This window comes from Bubalus bubalis, chromosome 4 (genome assembly GCF_019923935.1).
Source record: "Bubalus bubalis isolate 160015118507 breed Murrah chromosome 4, NDDB_SH_1, whole genome shotgun sequence".
Classification (NCBI taxonomy): Eukaryota; Metazoa; Chordata; class Mammalia; order Artiodactyla; family Bovidae; genus Bubalus; species Bubalus bubalis.
The window spans coordinates 92,229,329-92,244,391 of record NC_059160.1 but is presented as its reverse complement, the minus strand read 5'-3'; the positions used below and the strand labels follow the sequence as shown (position 1 = coordinate 92,244,391).

Genomic DNA, 15,063 nt, shown 5'->3' with positions numbered 1-15,063 from the left:
AAGGCATTAATAGGATATGAAAGTAGGGGGCAAAACACACATATCAAAGGGCCTGTTTCTGTTCACATTCCTCCAGGGGCCCACCTTCACCAGACCACTTGCCTTTAAAACTACAGAGCGAAAATGGGAGGGTCACGGAAGGAAGAGGCAATGAAACTGCTGGGAAGTGACAAAGAAGGGTGGCAGTGACACCATGTGCTCTTCCTCCAGTGTCCTCTCCTGCCGTGGAGCCCCCATGGGGCAGTGTGAGCTTTATTTAAAGAAAGAAATATCCCCCAATCCTGGGGACTCATAAACACGGGGGCAGGGAACTGCAGAAGACTTAGTTGAAAAGTTTTATGCTAGGAACAAGTCTTAACTCTCAGAAGGGACAAGGTGCTGGAAGTGCAGAGAAGGCAGACAACGTGCTGGGGTCTCGTCTGGAGCTAGAATCTCGGGAGGCATTTGAACTTTCAAGAAAACCTACCTCAGCTGGGACCCAAGAGGACTTTGTCAGCTCTCCTCTTTTTACCTCTCAATTAAGTCATAACCAGCGTAAAGCAGGTGATGTCTGCGTTCCATATATAATGGAGAGGAGGCTTCAGAGAGGAGACGATGCCTGAGTAAGGTTTTGTAGGACCAATGTTTTATTGTGCCAGAGAAAAGTGGGGAGAGACAGGCAGGCAGCTATCGAGGCAGTGGAGTCAACTTTTAAGAGGTTCTCTAGGAGGTACCTACAAGACCCAGCGCTGGGCTTCCCTGGTGGATCAGACGGTAGAGAATCTGCCTGCAACACAGGAGACCTGGTTAAATCCCTGGGTCGGGAAGATCCCCTGGAGAACGGGATGGCTACCCACTCCAGTATTCCTGCCTGGAGAATCCCGTGGACAGAGGAGCCTGGTAGGCTACAGTCCGTGGGTCGCAAAGAGTCGGACACAATTGAGTGACTAACACTTTCATTTTTCGCTTTCTAGGAGGTGCCAGGGTAAATTTTACCCCAACGCCTCTTAATTTAAAAAGATTTTTTCCTACACTTTTGTTCCTGAACAAATTAATGATATTAAAAAAAAAATACCAAGCATCAAGAGAAACACTTCTTCCTACTTCTCTTCAAGTACCATCTGAAAATAGGGGGCATGGTTTGATCTGTGGGTTTTCCATCCCACTCAGTGATGGGTAGGCAGAAAAAGTTCAAGAACAGTGGTCAAGGGCAGCATCATCCAAAGTGTGTTTGGTGGGAGGTTTCGGGTGTGGAGCTGAGGCCAGGGCCGGGCTTGCTCGCTCATCAGCTGCGTGTCTCAGTAACTGCTCTGTGCCTTGGCTCCTCAGGATATTTACAGGGCTGTTGTGATGACTGCATGAATTAAAACACGTAAAGCGCTTAGAATGATGACTGGCACAGAGGATATTCCACTGAAGTCTGAGAAACATTATTATTACTTGAAAACAGGGTGTTGTGATTGGATAAAGGTGGGATGGCGTTTTAAATAGAATTCTTTACCCCAAGACTTCCAAGTGCCTCCTGTGGGCTAATGTGCCCTGTGACCCTCTGAAGGGAAATGCAACGTACAGTGTTGCCCAAAGTAGTTTCATTATGGGATTCTTTCCTTGAGGAGAAATATGTGAGATTACGCAACACATTTTTGGACATGGTGCTCTGGAGGACAGAACTAGACAGTGGGAGGACAGTTGCCTTCTGGTGGCCACAGTCACCACCTCAGCCCTGGGACCGGTTCCCTGTCTCGGGCAGTCTGGCTTGAGTCACACCCACCTGGGACCAAGGCAGTGTGGCATCATTCGAGAAGCCTGTGAGGAAGGCAGGGAAATTCTGAGGAGGGTGGTCAATAGGACAGCATTTCCACTGCCTGCCAGAACACCAGCCCTTCCAGGCCCTTTGCTGGTTAAAACAAATGCCACAAAGTCACTGTTAAAAACTAACTTGAGTTCTGTCTCTGCCACCTCTGAGTTGAGTGACTCTGGACCATCTTCACAGCAAAGATAATAAAATACCTTGATTCCTGGGCTGTCATAATGAGATAACACAAGTGAAGAAACTCTCAAACTACTCGGCACCATAAAATTGTAGTAAATGAGTGTTGGCAACAGCCGAAGTGCTGACGCAGCCACCATGACCAGAGTTCTCATTAACGTCCAATGGAACAATCTCTTACCAGGGCTTTTTTCACCTTATACTGCTGCTGATAGATTTTAAAATACAAATTTTTTTCCCCCTGTTAGAATGTAAACTCTTTGAAAGCAAGGACCAAATCTAATCTTTTCCCCCTCTTCAACCACAGAATTTAGAATCCAAGACTACCGTGAACACTCACAGAAACTCGCTGACCCATGTCAGCGATGTGGGCAGCCCCACAAGACGACTGAGGGCACCATGGGGGTAACCCTGTGGGCCCCTCAGCCCCGTGTCATTCGCTGCACTCCTAGGAATCCCATCCTCAGGGGCAGCCGGGTCCCCTCCCCTGCCCCTCCTGCCCCACTCACCCACAATGGAGAGGATGACCACCACGAAGTCGAAGATGTTCCAGCCAATGGTGAAGTAGTAGTGCCGCAAGGCAAACATTTTGAGCACACACTCACAGGTGAAGAAGATGACGAAGACCAGGTTGATCCAGTAGAGAATGTTCTCCATCTGCTTGCTCTGAGTATCTGTCTCCACCATCATCGTCACCATGTTAAGGCAAATGAGCATCATGATAACAATGTCGAAGGCTTGTTGAGTGACAAAATCAAAGATGATCCCTTGGATTTTGTTCTGGGTGGGGAGGGAGGAAAGACAGAAAAGGCTTCTTGAAAACCTTCCCCAGCAGACTGTGGGAGCTGCCACCCTGTGAATCCAAGTTCTCTCTGCTTTCTCGGTTGCAGTGCTGGCCGGCAGCAGGAAATGGACAAAGACTACCGTCAACATTCCCTCATCAAGAGCTCTTTGAAATCACCACTCTTTTCTTTATGCCATCACATGCTTCTGTGTGCCTTCCTGCGTCTCCAGCTGTCCCTTTTTGGTCTCATTTGCTGGCCATTTCTGCTCTCCCTTCATCTCTTTTCCCTTCCCTGGAGAGCTCATGTGCCATCTTTTCCTACTGCTCACACATTACCTCTACACATAGTTTCCCAAGCGTTTTCTCATCCAGCTTGTAGCTTTCCTCCAAACTCCTGGGCTGTTTGCTTAGCACTGCATAAGCATCTTGAGCTCAACAAGTCCTTTCTCCCACCATCCCCCAACTTGCTCCTTTCTCACTGCGATTATTCATCCAGTATCTAAGCCAGAAATCTAAGGGTCATTCTTGCTCTTCCCTTTCCCTCATCCCTCATTCAATGCACTGCAGACCCTGTTGATTCTTCCTTGAATTCATCCACTTCACTCCATTCCTGTTGCCCTACTCTAGCCTAAGCCACCACAGTCTTCCCTCTGGACCTCTAGAAGGGTCTCCTGACTGGTCTTCCTGCTTATTCTCTTGCCCTTATCCAACACAGTCTCCACACAGTGCTAAGTGTTGATTACTTAAAAACAGAAATGGATCACATCACTCTCCTACTTAAAACCTCTCACCGGTTTCCCATCAGGCTTGCAACAAAAGTCCTCTGGTTAACCTGGTTTAAAAGTGCCTACCACAGTCTGGTCTTGCTCACCTCACACCCCCCGCCTCTAGTTCATTACCACCTGGCCACACTAATATTTCCCACTTTTAAGGCCTCATTTGCTTTTCCAGGATCTCGTTCCCTGGCATTCTGACTCCTTTTCATCCGCTCAAATAGACCCAACTCTATTGGAAGAGATCCTCCACGCCAGGCTTCCATTATTTTCTATCATGGCCCTTCAGTGCATTTTTTTTTCTCACAACATTCCACATTTTATAATTACTGTTGGTTACTTATTTATTATCTGTAGCCCCACTATACTGTAAGCTCCATGATGGTGGTGTCTAAATTTTATCACGTTTTGCATAGTGCTTGGTACACAGTAGGAGATCTGTAACTATTTGTGGAATAACTATTAACACTTCCTACCACACTGAGCATTTCTGTTAGTGGGGGAGAAAACACACGCAGGGTCCCATGTACAAAGTACTGAACAGAGCTTTAGAAATGTCAGCCCTCTTCCATTCCCTTTGGCCACACTTCTATCACACTGTGGAAACTAACATCAAAGAAATATAGAAAATATTCTCTTTCTTAAGAGCTCCCTGATTTTTTTGGGTACCTAGGCACTTAAGCATATGCTTCTTCTTAGGATTACTTAACTTCGTGGTTTTCAAACTGTTTTGCAGTGAGGAAGGGCTTTCCTCGCCCTCAGAAACTGGGGAGAGGAGGTTGCCAGGAACAGGGTTTGCGGGGCTAAGTCAGGAAAAGGCTCTCAGACACCCATTCTTGTTTTTTGCTCTTCTCAGAAGACTGGCCCAAACCTGGGACTCCCCTTCTTGACTCAAACAAAATAGCTCCACTTTTATTTTTACAAATTAGGTTGTCAGGTACGCTTTTAAGAGTTCTGCTGTAGGTTTTTAAAATTTTATTTTAAATAAAAAGTTACTTTAAATAAAAGTTACAGAAGATGGAACTTTGAGCCTGGCCTTTGGGGGTCACATCCCACCTAGCAGGGTGTATGGCTTCAGGAACATAGCATCTCCTTCTCTGAAGCAAGAGAACAATCCCCAACACAAGGGCCATGCAGAATCCCTGTCTCCAAGTCTGTTTTACAAAAGGCTCCGTTCAAGGGAGGAAATCAGGCCATCTGACTTCCCTAGTTTCACCTTCTCCTGCTCTCACAAATTATTTTCACTTTCAGGCACATCCCTGCAAAGACTTACTTGTTAAGGAGAGCATGGAGAAAATAATGACCAAATCCTATCTTGTACTTATAGGAAAGAGATCAGCTTTCACTGCACATTCTGCTGTTAATTTTTAGGTGGTCTCTTAAAACAAACATCTCTCTACCAGGGCGAGAGCCAATGTGGTCAACATGTCGATTCTCTGTTGCCACCCAAGGAAGGCTCCGAGAAAAGGCTGGGTGCAAACGCAAAGGTCACCCCATACCATAACCCATCCTCCCTTCGTCCTCAGATCTTTTCGTTTTTGGCCGCTCCGCATGACAGGGCCTTAGTTCCCTGACCAGGGACTGAACCCCTGCCCTTGATGGTGAAAGCAGAGTCCTAACTACTGGACCGCCAGGAAATTCCCTTCCTTAGATCTTGTGGATGGACAGCGAGGGGCGGACTGGAGGGCACAGGCCGCCCCTCATTTGCCCCCTCCTTGCTCTGCAGTAACTCCGCCGTGTCTTTCTTCATATGGAGTCTCACCTGCCCTGGGCCGGTACAGTGAACTCACCAGAGGGCGGGGGATGGGCTTCTGTGGTTTCTTTGAGCCCAGCTTTTTCATGGCATTGTAGTACTTCTTCTGTTCTTCGGTCATGAAGATGTCCTGACCTCCAAAGTAAAGGAGGGAAAAAGAGGACGTGCAATTACAACTGGCTCTTACATGCTGCAGGTGCTGCCCTGGGAGCCCCGAAGGCCTTACACCCTTCACTGTAAACCAGGGGTCACCCTCTTAAGCCAGAGGTCACAGTTTAGCTAATGGCTGTCCCAGAGTGAGGAAGACCTGACAACTATTCTAACTCAAAAATATACCTGTCTTTCTTTTCAGGTTGGGATTTCTAAGACCTGCTAGGAGATGGGAAGGAAGGAAGGAAGAAAATAGACTGACAGACCCTCAGGAAAGGGTACATTTGAGAGCTATGATTCTAAACACATCTTCATAAATTTTGGGGGGGCCTGCTTTCCTAATACAATTCTTGAAAAAGACATTTTAAAATGAAAGGATTTTCAAGTCCTAGCTAGTGGCCCATTTCCGACAATATTAAAAATTTAGAAATCTTGGTGGGAGCAATTTGAGAAGTTCCTTGGAGTTTGTTGGGACAGACTTGATTTAGAAAATGAACGACAAGAGTAATCTTTTCAATTTGCTTTAGAAAAAGTGTTAACCATCTGGGACAAGTGAGGAAGTGAGCTTTCCAAGGTTGATCTCTCAAATCCCAAAGTGCTGGTGGTCCAGGGAGGAACAAAGATAATGCTAAAACGAGACAGTTTCTACTTCTAACTTAAGCTGTTCATCTGCTGCTTTCCTTCTCAGCTGTTGCTAGACCCTCTGGGACCCAACCTCCCTCTGGTGGGAGGTGAAACCCAGTAAAGAGCCTCAAGAATTGCTAGTAAATTTGGTACCAGTAAATTGCTGGTTTGGTCTAATAAGTGTGGAAAACCTCACACTGCAAAATCCAGCAGAAGACAACGAGCTGGCTGGGGCTACGGTACTGTGGGGCTGTGCCACAGTGACGTCGTGATGTGGATTCTAAAGAAAGAGAGGCGTTTTTCTCCAGACAGAGGGAGAGAAGTGCCTCTCGTCTGGGTTGACCTCTGGCCACTGGCAATGAGGGGAGGAGACCTATCTTTTTCTTTTGTTGATTGAAGTTATCAATGATGACACCAATGAACAGGTTCAGGGTGAAGAAGGAGCCGAAGATGATGAAGATGACAAAGTAGATGTACATGTAGATGTTGTCCTCATACTTAGGCTGCTCATCAGGCTGTCAAAGGACAGGAGAGAAAAGAGAGTCAGCTCCTAGCTTGGGGGATCAGATAGATTTTGACACGCCAAGGCCATCAGCTACATCAACCACTTGAGCCGCTGAGCAAGCTGGGGTGGGAGCCCTAGATTCTGTCTGCTTTTCCACACTGGCAGGTCCTGCCCTGAGAATGTGTTATTCCTGCCAGGACATAGGTGGAAAATATGCAAACTGGGAGGGGAAGGAGAAGGGAGGGCTGTCTGCTCGGAGCCACACTTAGTTCAAATCAGCACTGAAGAGGAGACAGCTCCATGAGGATCAGGTGAAAGCCAAAAGCCTAACCATCTGGAGCCTATCATCATCTCAGTGATTGATAACTCACTGAGAGGAGGAAAGTGATCTATAATCAATAAGACAAGCAGTAACTGTTCTAACCCTTTCTCTCTCTCTTGACTGAACTTCACCATGCCATGAGCTTTCTAATCATTTAAGAAGGTTGTGATCTCACCAGGTATATCCTTACCTTTCGGGAATCTACAGCTGCATACATGATGTCCATCCAGCCTTTGAAGGTTGCCTGGCAAACAGAGTCAGTCATTAGACTGTGCCTGTTAGCGGGTGGGTGGGTGGGAGTCTTGGTAGGGTTGAAAAGGCAGGCTTAGGTTCTGTGAGAACACAAGTCAGGGAGTTTGGGTGCAGCCTCAAGTGGACACAGAAATTTTCTGTTTGTTAATACAGATCCCATGGGAGCTTTGTCTAAGTCCCTGAGTATAACATCAAAGTCTGGCAAAGGAACATGTTGATGATGGTAGTTGAGTCAATACTTTTACAAAAGGTCTTCAGAATGAGTCTAAGAAGGTTGCCTAAAGCAAGGGCAAACTCATATTTATGAATGGCAGGGATCTACTGATGTTACTTAGAACTTACCCCTCTTTTATGAAGGAGTCATTTTTAAAAACGGTGTTAAACAAGTAACGGGGGTTTGAAAAATTCATAGTTTCACTAAGAAAAAACCTCAGTTAGAACTTTTCCCTCTGAAGTAACACACATTTACCCTACTGGAGTGGCAATACCAGCTTTATCCTAGGCAGTCCCTACTCAATTCTTCCATTGTGCCTAACCTGATTTTGGAAACTAATATGGGTAACCAATTTAACAGCCTCCATGTGTACCGTTTAATTAACTCAACCAGATTCTAAGTTTTCTCAGGGCCTGGGCAGTTCTTTATTCATCTGATGGCCCTGGTAATGCCCAAGCACAGTGCCTGGCATATGGTGGGGACTCAATACAACATTTGGCCAGCTAATGGGCACTGGTTTCTTGAAGCTGCTCCAATTCTGGTTCAATCTGTGGGTCCAATTTTTTGAACCGGGACAGAACAACTAAAGAGCTGTGGAATGGGATAAACCCCTGCTCATCCCATTAACTCCGCCTCCTTCTAGCTAACAGTTAAGAGTTTACTACACTCAAGGCTGAGTTGAGTGCTTCGCCTGCACTATCACATTCAATACTCCCAGAAACTATATGATGTAGAAACAGTTGTAATAGTAACAAAGAAACATAAGAGCAAACACTATTAATTAAGCACGTGCCTGCTGTGTGCCAGGCATCGTGCTAGGGAATCTTAATAAATCACCATGAATCCTCTTAACTACCATGCAAGGTATTACTATTCAAATTTAAGAGATGACGAAAAAGACTCAGGGAGGTTGAGTAATTTGTCCAAGGTTACATATCCAATAAACGTCAAAGTGTGGCTCAAACCTACATCTGATTTCAAAGCCCAGTTTTCATTGCATCATACTATCTTGTCAAACACTCCAAAAAATTGGCCAGAGAGAGAGAAAACTAGACGTGATGAAATGCTTCATTTCTTGCTGTGATACATGGAGACCTTTCTCTGCAGTTGAGATGACATAGTGGCAGCATCATAGCACCACCATATTGTCATATTCTTCAGTTAACTCTGGCCTAGCAGTTAATGTGGGATTGTTCTGCTCCATCAAAACCGTCCTTTTTTTCATTTTGGTCTGTGACTTACCTACTTTCTCTTTAACTACGTACTTCTGTCCTGGAGAAAGAAGGTGATCTCTCTGCAACCTTCCTGTGTTGCAGAAATCCTTATTTGTTGCTAAGCAGAACTCAACTTCTGAGCACAATGACAGATTCCCTTGACTGAGGTCTTAGAGACCTCACAGTACTCAGGAGAGGTGTGTCCCTGGAACTGCTTTGGGAAATGACAGTGACCCCTGACTTAAGAGCAACCCTGATTCTGGACATAGGGTTGAAAAAGAACGAAATGAGATTTCTGCTAGCTGTCCAATTCTCACAGAACTGAAAACAATCTTACCACTTGAAGAAGCGCCAGATATCCTGCCCCAACATTGTCAAAGTTGATCTTCACGTTCTTCCATCTGATTTCTGTGTTGTTTCCCTCCATGAGCTTTTCACACTCTGTTTTATTGTTGACATCTTCAATTTCAAATCGGATCTCAGAAGACTCATTAAAGCAATAGTGGTACTTTCCCGCAAACAGGTTAACTCCCATGATGCTGAAAATCAGCCAGAAGATGAGACACACCAGCAGCACATTCATGATGGAGGGGATGGCGCCCACCAAGGCATTCACCACCACCTGCGTTGGAAGGGGGAGGTCGCTGAGTGTCGGCAAGAAGTACAGGCACGCGCACTCTTTTGATTTCCAGGAGGGGAATGACACTGTGTGGCTTGTTATGACTATGGAAACATTATGTTCCCTTTGGAATTAGGGTAATCAGACAGATCCATAAACAGGACCAAAATTTTGTATTTCTCTGAAATATACTTTGGGGAATTCTAAAAATTACTTCTTTAGGGAACACAAATTCTCCTGCCCAAGTTGACCTAGGTCTTTCTCCTAGGCACCAATCTGGGACTGAATAAATCATTTCATTGTCTAGTCTTCCTTCTTACCAACTCATGAAATATGGCCCTCACAGGACAATCTGAGTGATTTCAAGCTCGCCAGCTGCCTTTCCACAGACATTCCCCCTCTGCAAATCAAGGTGAGATTGCTTAAAACCACAGAGAACTACCCTGAGGGGTTAGCAGTGAATCACTCGACAGTACATAAAGTCTCTTTTATGACTATGCAAGGCCAGTTATCTTATTTCAGGCAAGAGCTGAGCATGCATCATTTTGCAGGCTCAAGAAAAAAAAAAAAAGCTATATTCCCTCTACCAAACAGTATAAAACAAAATGTGAACAGTTGTGTTTTCACGCAAGGTTCATTATTCTTCTTCAGTCTTTTTATCTTTCTGACTTTGCAGGCTTCTCAGTCTGAGTCAGCCCCTGCTTGGCTAATGCTGATATCTCTCTGGTCAATCCCGGGTTTGACTTTTCACAATGTACTACTGGAAAAAGGGTTTTTTGGAGAGCTTTGGGTTAGATCATCGCTCTTGAAACCCCCCAAACTGGCTTATTGTTAAAAATCACTGACTACAGTAGACTCAGAAATGAAAAAAAAAGGAAAAGAAGTCCCATTAGGAATCTAAGTTTCTGGGTTGTTTTTAACTTTGCGTCATAACTTAGATGAGAAGAGCTAGACAGTACTTCCACTGTTGTAGTTTTCCCTAGAGGAGTTCAGAGTGCTTACAAAAGTAGCGTTTCAGGTAGTGGGACAGAAAACAATGCTGGCGATCATTCCTGCCCTGATTCGTACTTGCTGTTGTCTTAAGCAGGACTGCTAAGGCCCAGAAAGGTGACCCTGAAATGGGAAGCATGTTTTTCTTTTCTAGCATCCTTGGAGGATAAGTGGAGTTAAAATAGAGATCCTGGATATAAACAAACTCTTCTCATGTTTTGTTAGAAGAAGGTGACAAGTATCACCATACTCCTGCATCCGTTTTTCGGTGTAGGGAAAAAGATAGGATCCGCTGCCAACCAGCACAGGACCAAAAGGGCTTAAAGGGCTGTGCTGTACAAGGAACACCAGGGGGCAGCTCTGGGCTCTAGTTTAAGCCTGAGCGGGATCCGATTTTCCTCATCTTCTGTTGCGCCTTAGATTGTAATGCCACTCATTGGCACATGTGGCTGAGAAGAGCTGTCTCTTCTGTCCTCTGTCAGAAAGGCAATGATACTCTGCTAAGGAGTCACTCTCCCTTAAATTAAAATATTAGTTTTGTGTTTCTCCAATTCATGTTAAGAAGGCCTTTAGACTGAGAGGCAGTTATTTCTTAATTCTTAGACCAAGAAATCTCTTTTAGATCTAATAGTTTTGTCCTTAGAATAAAATAATTATACTTGCATTCTTCATCACTTTGAACAAGGAGAGCCAGCATATCTGAAATCTGGAAACTCCCCAAGGTTATTTTTGAGAATGATACTAATATTTGCTTATGTTACCAAATTTGTCAGGTGATCAGACTTGAATTTAACCTCTTTTTATAGCTGTTCACCCTTTGATGGGAGCACTACGAGGCAATGAAATGTGCAAAAGAACAGGCAAAAGGAGGATGACCTACAAATGAAATAATTATTTCTCAAAAGTAGGAGAGTAGGTTATGTAAAGTTTCAAAAGCTCCAGTCTGTGTGACAGCATTTTGCAGCAGAGCTTGGATGAGAGATGATGACCTTTTATTAGACCATCACAGGTCTGCAATATGGAAGTTGGCCCCCAAAGATCTGAAACCTAGAAATCTTGCTTTTTATATCAAGTCAGAATATACCTCCTCCAGGAACTCTTCTGGCTGCCTTAACCCAGTCTAACCTGTCCTGCATGGTATCTGTGTCTTACAGTCAAGTATGGGGTAGTATTTACAGCAGGGAAGAATAATCCGCTACTTTCACTGTTATACTCACGGATCTGCACATAGGAATCGATACACAGAAGTATTTACTGGGTGTTCTGTGATACACAGGACATAGAAATCCCATCAAGTCCAATGTGTACTTAAAGATGTAAATGTGCTTTCACTTATAATGAAATGTACTCTCATTATAATCAAAGAAGAACTTCGCTTCATTTCATGAACAGAACAGTAGAGAGTTGATGACATTTCTAATAATTCTTCCTTGTGAACATTAGCTAATATTCTCAGCAACCAAAGAGCAAGAAAATATGCTTTCTTATTTTAACTCTTACACTACAGGTATATATGTATAAAAGTGACAACTTAAGTTTCCAAGGATAGTTACATAATTGGATCTCCTCTTCTGCCCTCTAATAGCTCAAATTACTCTATATTGTTTTTAATTATGATGAAATTATTTTTAAAGATCAGGTATACAAATATTACTTAAAGCTAGGATCTAGCAATCTATAAAGCTACTTTTTTCAATAGAAGTTTATATTTAGCAATTGATACAAATCTCATTGATGAAAAATTCCCATGTGTACTAATTCTTTCAGCATTTTTGTCTTCTCTATAATGCCTGGAACATTAAATACTATAAATACTCATTAAATACTATAAAATCTGTCAAATAGCTTTTAACACATGGCAGAGGGAACATGGCTTTAATGGACAACTATGTACTGACAATCAACAGAAATGCATGCATGTTTCATAGCATTACTATTGTGTACCCTCAAAAAATCTAATAGCACAGCACAGTCCTTAAATGAAGATTACTATGGAGGAGAGAAAAGCAAAGAACTACATTAAGTATTCCTTTGCCAACGCATGAGTATTTCAGTGTTCTGGTCTTTGGTTTGAGGAAGAGTCTGAAGTCAGGGTCCCAGGACAAGCTAGGGCCTTCTGTTCCCTCGCAAGTGAAGGTCTGAGCCTCTCACTGGAGCAGCACAGTGACAGTTGAGTCCATCTGCGTTGATGGTATTTAGTTCTTGTTTATCATTTTCTAAGGGTAGTCTCTCAAGTGGTGGCACACCCAAGGACCCAAACCAAGAAGTGGAAAACACATCCCTGTGGAAGGGCAACGTTCAAACAAACCGTCAATCCCTGATCCTGCTTATTACTGGGGGACTTACGATAAGCTCAGGCAAATTCACTCTTCCCTTCTTGCAGGTCTTGCACAAAAGGGCTGGGGGACTGCTGCCCAGGAATGGGTCATGAGCCCTCACCTCCTGCCCAACCAGAAATGGCCATGCTGTCGATGACTGGAGTCAACCAAAGGCGGGTCATCCGTTACCAGAACTTTCCTTACTGAATGTCTGTTGTTTGAAAGCCTGATTTGGGGTTCAAACTTGCGCCTGCCCTAATTATCTCATCTCAAAAACACCATTGTTAATGCTTTTCAAATAAAACCTTCTATTCGAAGGTCACCCATTCCAGATCTCTGCGTTCCTAAACAACTTGAAAGTTGACAAGTTTTGAGGGAATGAAACTGGGAGTCCAGGAAAGGAGAGGAAAGGGGGAGGAGCTAAAGGGAAGAGGTGTGGCCACCAGAAGGGCCCTGGTGTTCAGACTATTCACACAAGGTCCTTGTGAGTCAACTGGCCACAGCTGGTCAATGAGGGCTACCTCTGCCACAGGGTGGGACTGGCAGTAACGGGCTCCCAGACGGAGAAAGATTGTAGCAAGTGTCAACTCGGCATCTCTTTTTCAGGCTTTCTTTGGGTATCACTGGTTTCACTTGAGGAGATCTGGGACCCATCCTGGGGCATGGTGGAGGATCACAGGCTACTGAGTTGAGGCACAATGTTGCAATTATTGCCTTCAGTCAACAAAATGGATGATCAGCTCTATAACAAAACTATTGCTATTGCTATTGCTAAGTCACTTCAGTCGTGTCCGACTCTGTGCGACCCCACAGACGGCAGCCCACCAGGCTCCCCTGTCCCTGGGATTCTCCAGGCAAGAACACTGGAGTGGGTTGCCATTTCCTTCTCCAATGCATGAAAGTGAAAAGTAAAAGTGAAGTCGCTCAGTCGTGTCCGACCCTCAGCGACCCCATGGACTGCAGCCTTCCAGGCTCTTCCATCCATGGGATTTTCCAGGCAAGAGTACTGGAGTGGGGTGCCATTGCCTTCTCCTAACAAAACTAGTACAACTTATTTAAAATATTTAACTAACCTCTTCTGAAAATAGTAGGAAGGTTGGGGAGGAGGGAAGAGCATTTTAACCCTATCTTCAATGACACCAGAGCCCCCTAAAATGCTAAGCCCTCTTCAATAGACTTTCTCCCCACTTACATTTAGCCTAAGCATAACAATGACCTAACTGCACACATTCTGAAATCTTTTATCTGTGGAGAAAGATTTAGAATCCCAACTTTTTTTCCTTAATTCAAATAAATGTATGCTGCTGTGGAATGGACCTTCCTGCAGATGGTTTCAGGCGGGCTGCAGAAAGGTTCTATTTAGTAAACCAAACTGTGACTGTGCTACAGCAGAAACGCAGATGTCTTACAGAAAGCATTTGTCTGGATAAACCAAAATAATAAAATCCCCAGGCCAAGGAAGATGTTCATCCTCCTGGGCAGATGGGGGTGGCTTCACGGAACAGTGGCCAGGAACCCACAGATGAGAGCGGAGTGACGCAGTACCGCTCTGGCACCTAGTTTCCCTGAGCAGTCTTGCTCTGTGTGGGCCACTGCAACAGTTTAATGTTTGATCTCTGCACGTTTAAAAAATATCCTCTGGTTTGCTCTCCTGCACGTATTCAACATCTGAATTAAAGTGAGTTTTCTTGGTCTCGTTAAGTATAACAGACCTCTCTGATTACCACGGGACAACTATTACCATCAACAGCCAGTTGTCCATTTGATTTTAGGAAACTGACTATGTGTGTGCTCATGCACATACATGTGCCCACACACAAAAATTTTTTAAACCAAGAGAGACAGCAAAAAGGCACCAAAAGAGGAAGGCTTATTTCTCAGTTGGCAGGGTGACAGCACCTCGCACTGCTTGGATTTGGGTGGAGTATTGCCCAAGCAGGTAACAGCAGGGGTGGAGAAACTTCAGAAGAATTAGCTGATAGTCATCTATCATTGTACCTGGTTGTTATTTTAGCAGTGTTACAATAGGGGACCAGAGAGCATGGGCAGAGGGGTAGGGGATGAGGAGGAAAGCTTTGCTATCAGACAGAGGCTGCCAGTCCTTATGGGACTGGGCTGAGAACAACAAGGTGCAATAAGAGGAATCAGAATAGAAAGAAAAGCATTTCTTTTCCCAGGGTCATGCCAAATTCTGTTCCGTCCCCATTTCCAGGCCTACCGTCCCAGCTTCCAGCCCCTTCTCAGCTGCTTTCTCAGCGACTCCAAGGCCACGGTCCCCACCTGGCTCACGCCCCTATCCAGCACTCTCCCTGTCTGTGGCCTCTGCTTTTCAGTGAGTCTGTGGGTGACAATTCCCCTTCTTTGCACCTGGTGATTCTCCCTATTAAATCAACAGCCCAGAAAGCCGCCCCAAGTGCTACAGGTAAGCCAGGCCAAATGAGAATAGCCAATGTTAACATGGTCTGCGATGGCATGTTGTTGGGGGTGGGGCCAGTATTAATATGATGAGGCAGCTTAATGTGAGTCCCCTTCGCACAGGGCAGGTGCGGGGGAGAGAGAGTGGAGGATCAAGACAG

The 15,063-nt window shown here is 44.8% G+C and overlaps 1 protein-coding gene across 5 annotated transcripts in view; it reads right to left on the bottom strand.

Annotated features, from left to right (window-relative positions):
- Positions 1–15,063, bottom strand: part of SCN8A (sodium voltage-gated channel alpha subunit 8) — a 200,565-nt gene that overhangs the window by 7,367 nt on the left and 178,135 nt on the right. For all 5 annotated transcript variants that reach the window (XM_025284201.3, XM_044941758.2, XM_044941759.2 and 2 more), the window contains 5 exons: positions 8,898–9,182; positions 7,071–7,124; positions 6,431–6,568; positions 5,317–5,421; positions 2,479–2,749 (listed from right to left, as the gene is read on the bottom strand). In XM_025284201.3, coding sequence (XP_025139986.2) covers positions 2,479–2,749; positions 5,317–5,421; positions 6,431–6,568; positions 7,071–7,124; positions 8,898–9,182 — 853 coding nt within the window. The remainder of the gene's footprint in view (positions 1–2,478; positions 2,750–5,316; positions 5,422–6,430; positions 6,569–7,070; positions 7,125–8,897; positions 9,183–15,063) is intronic.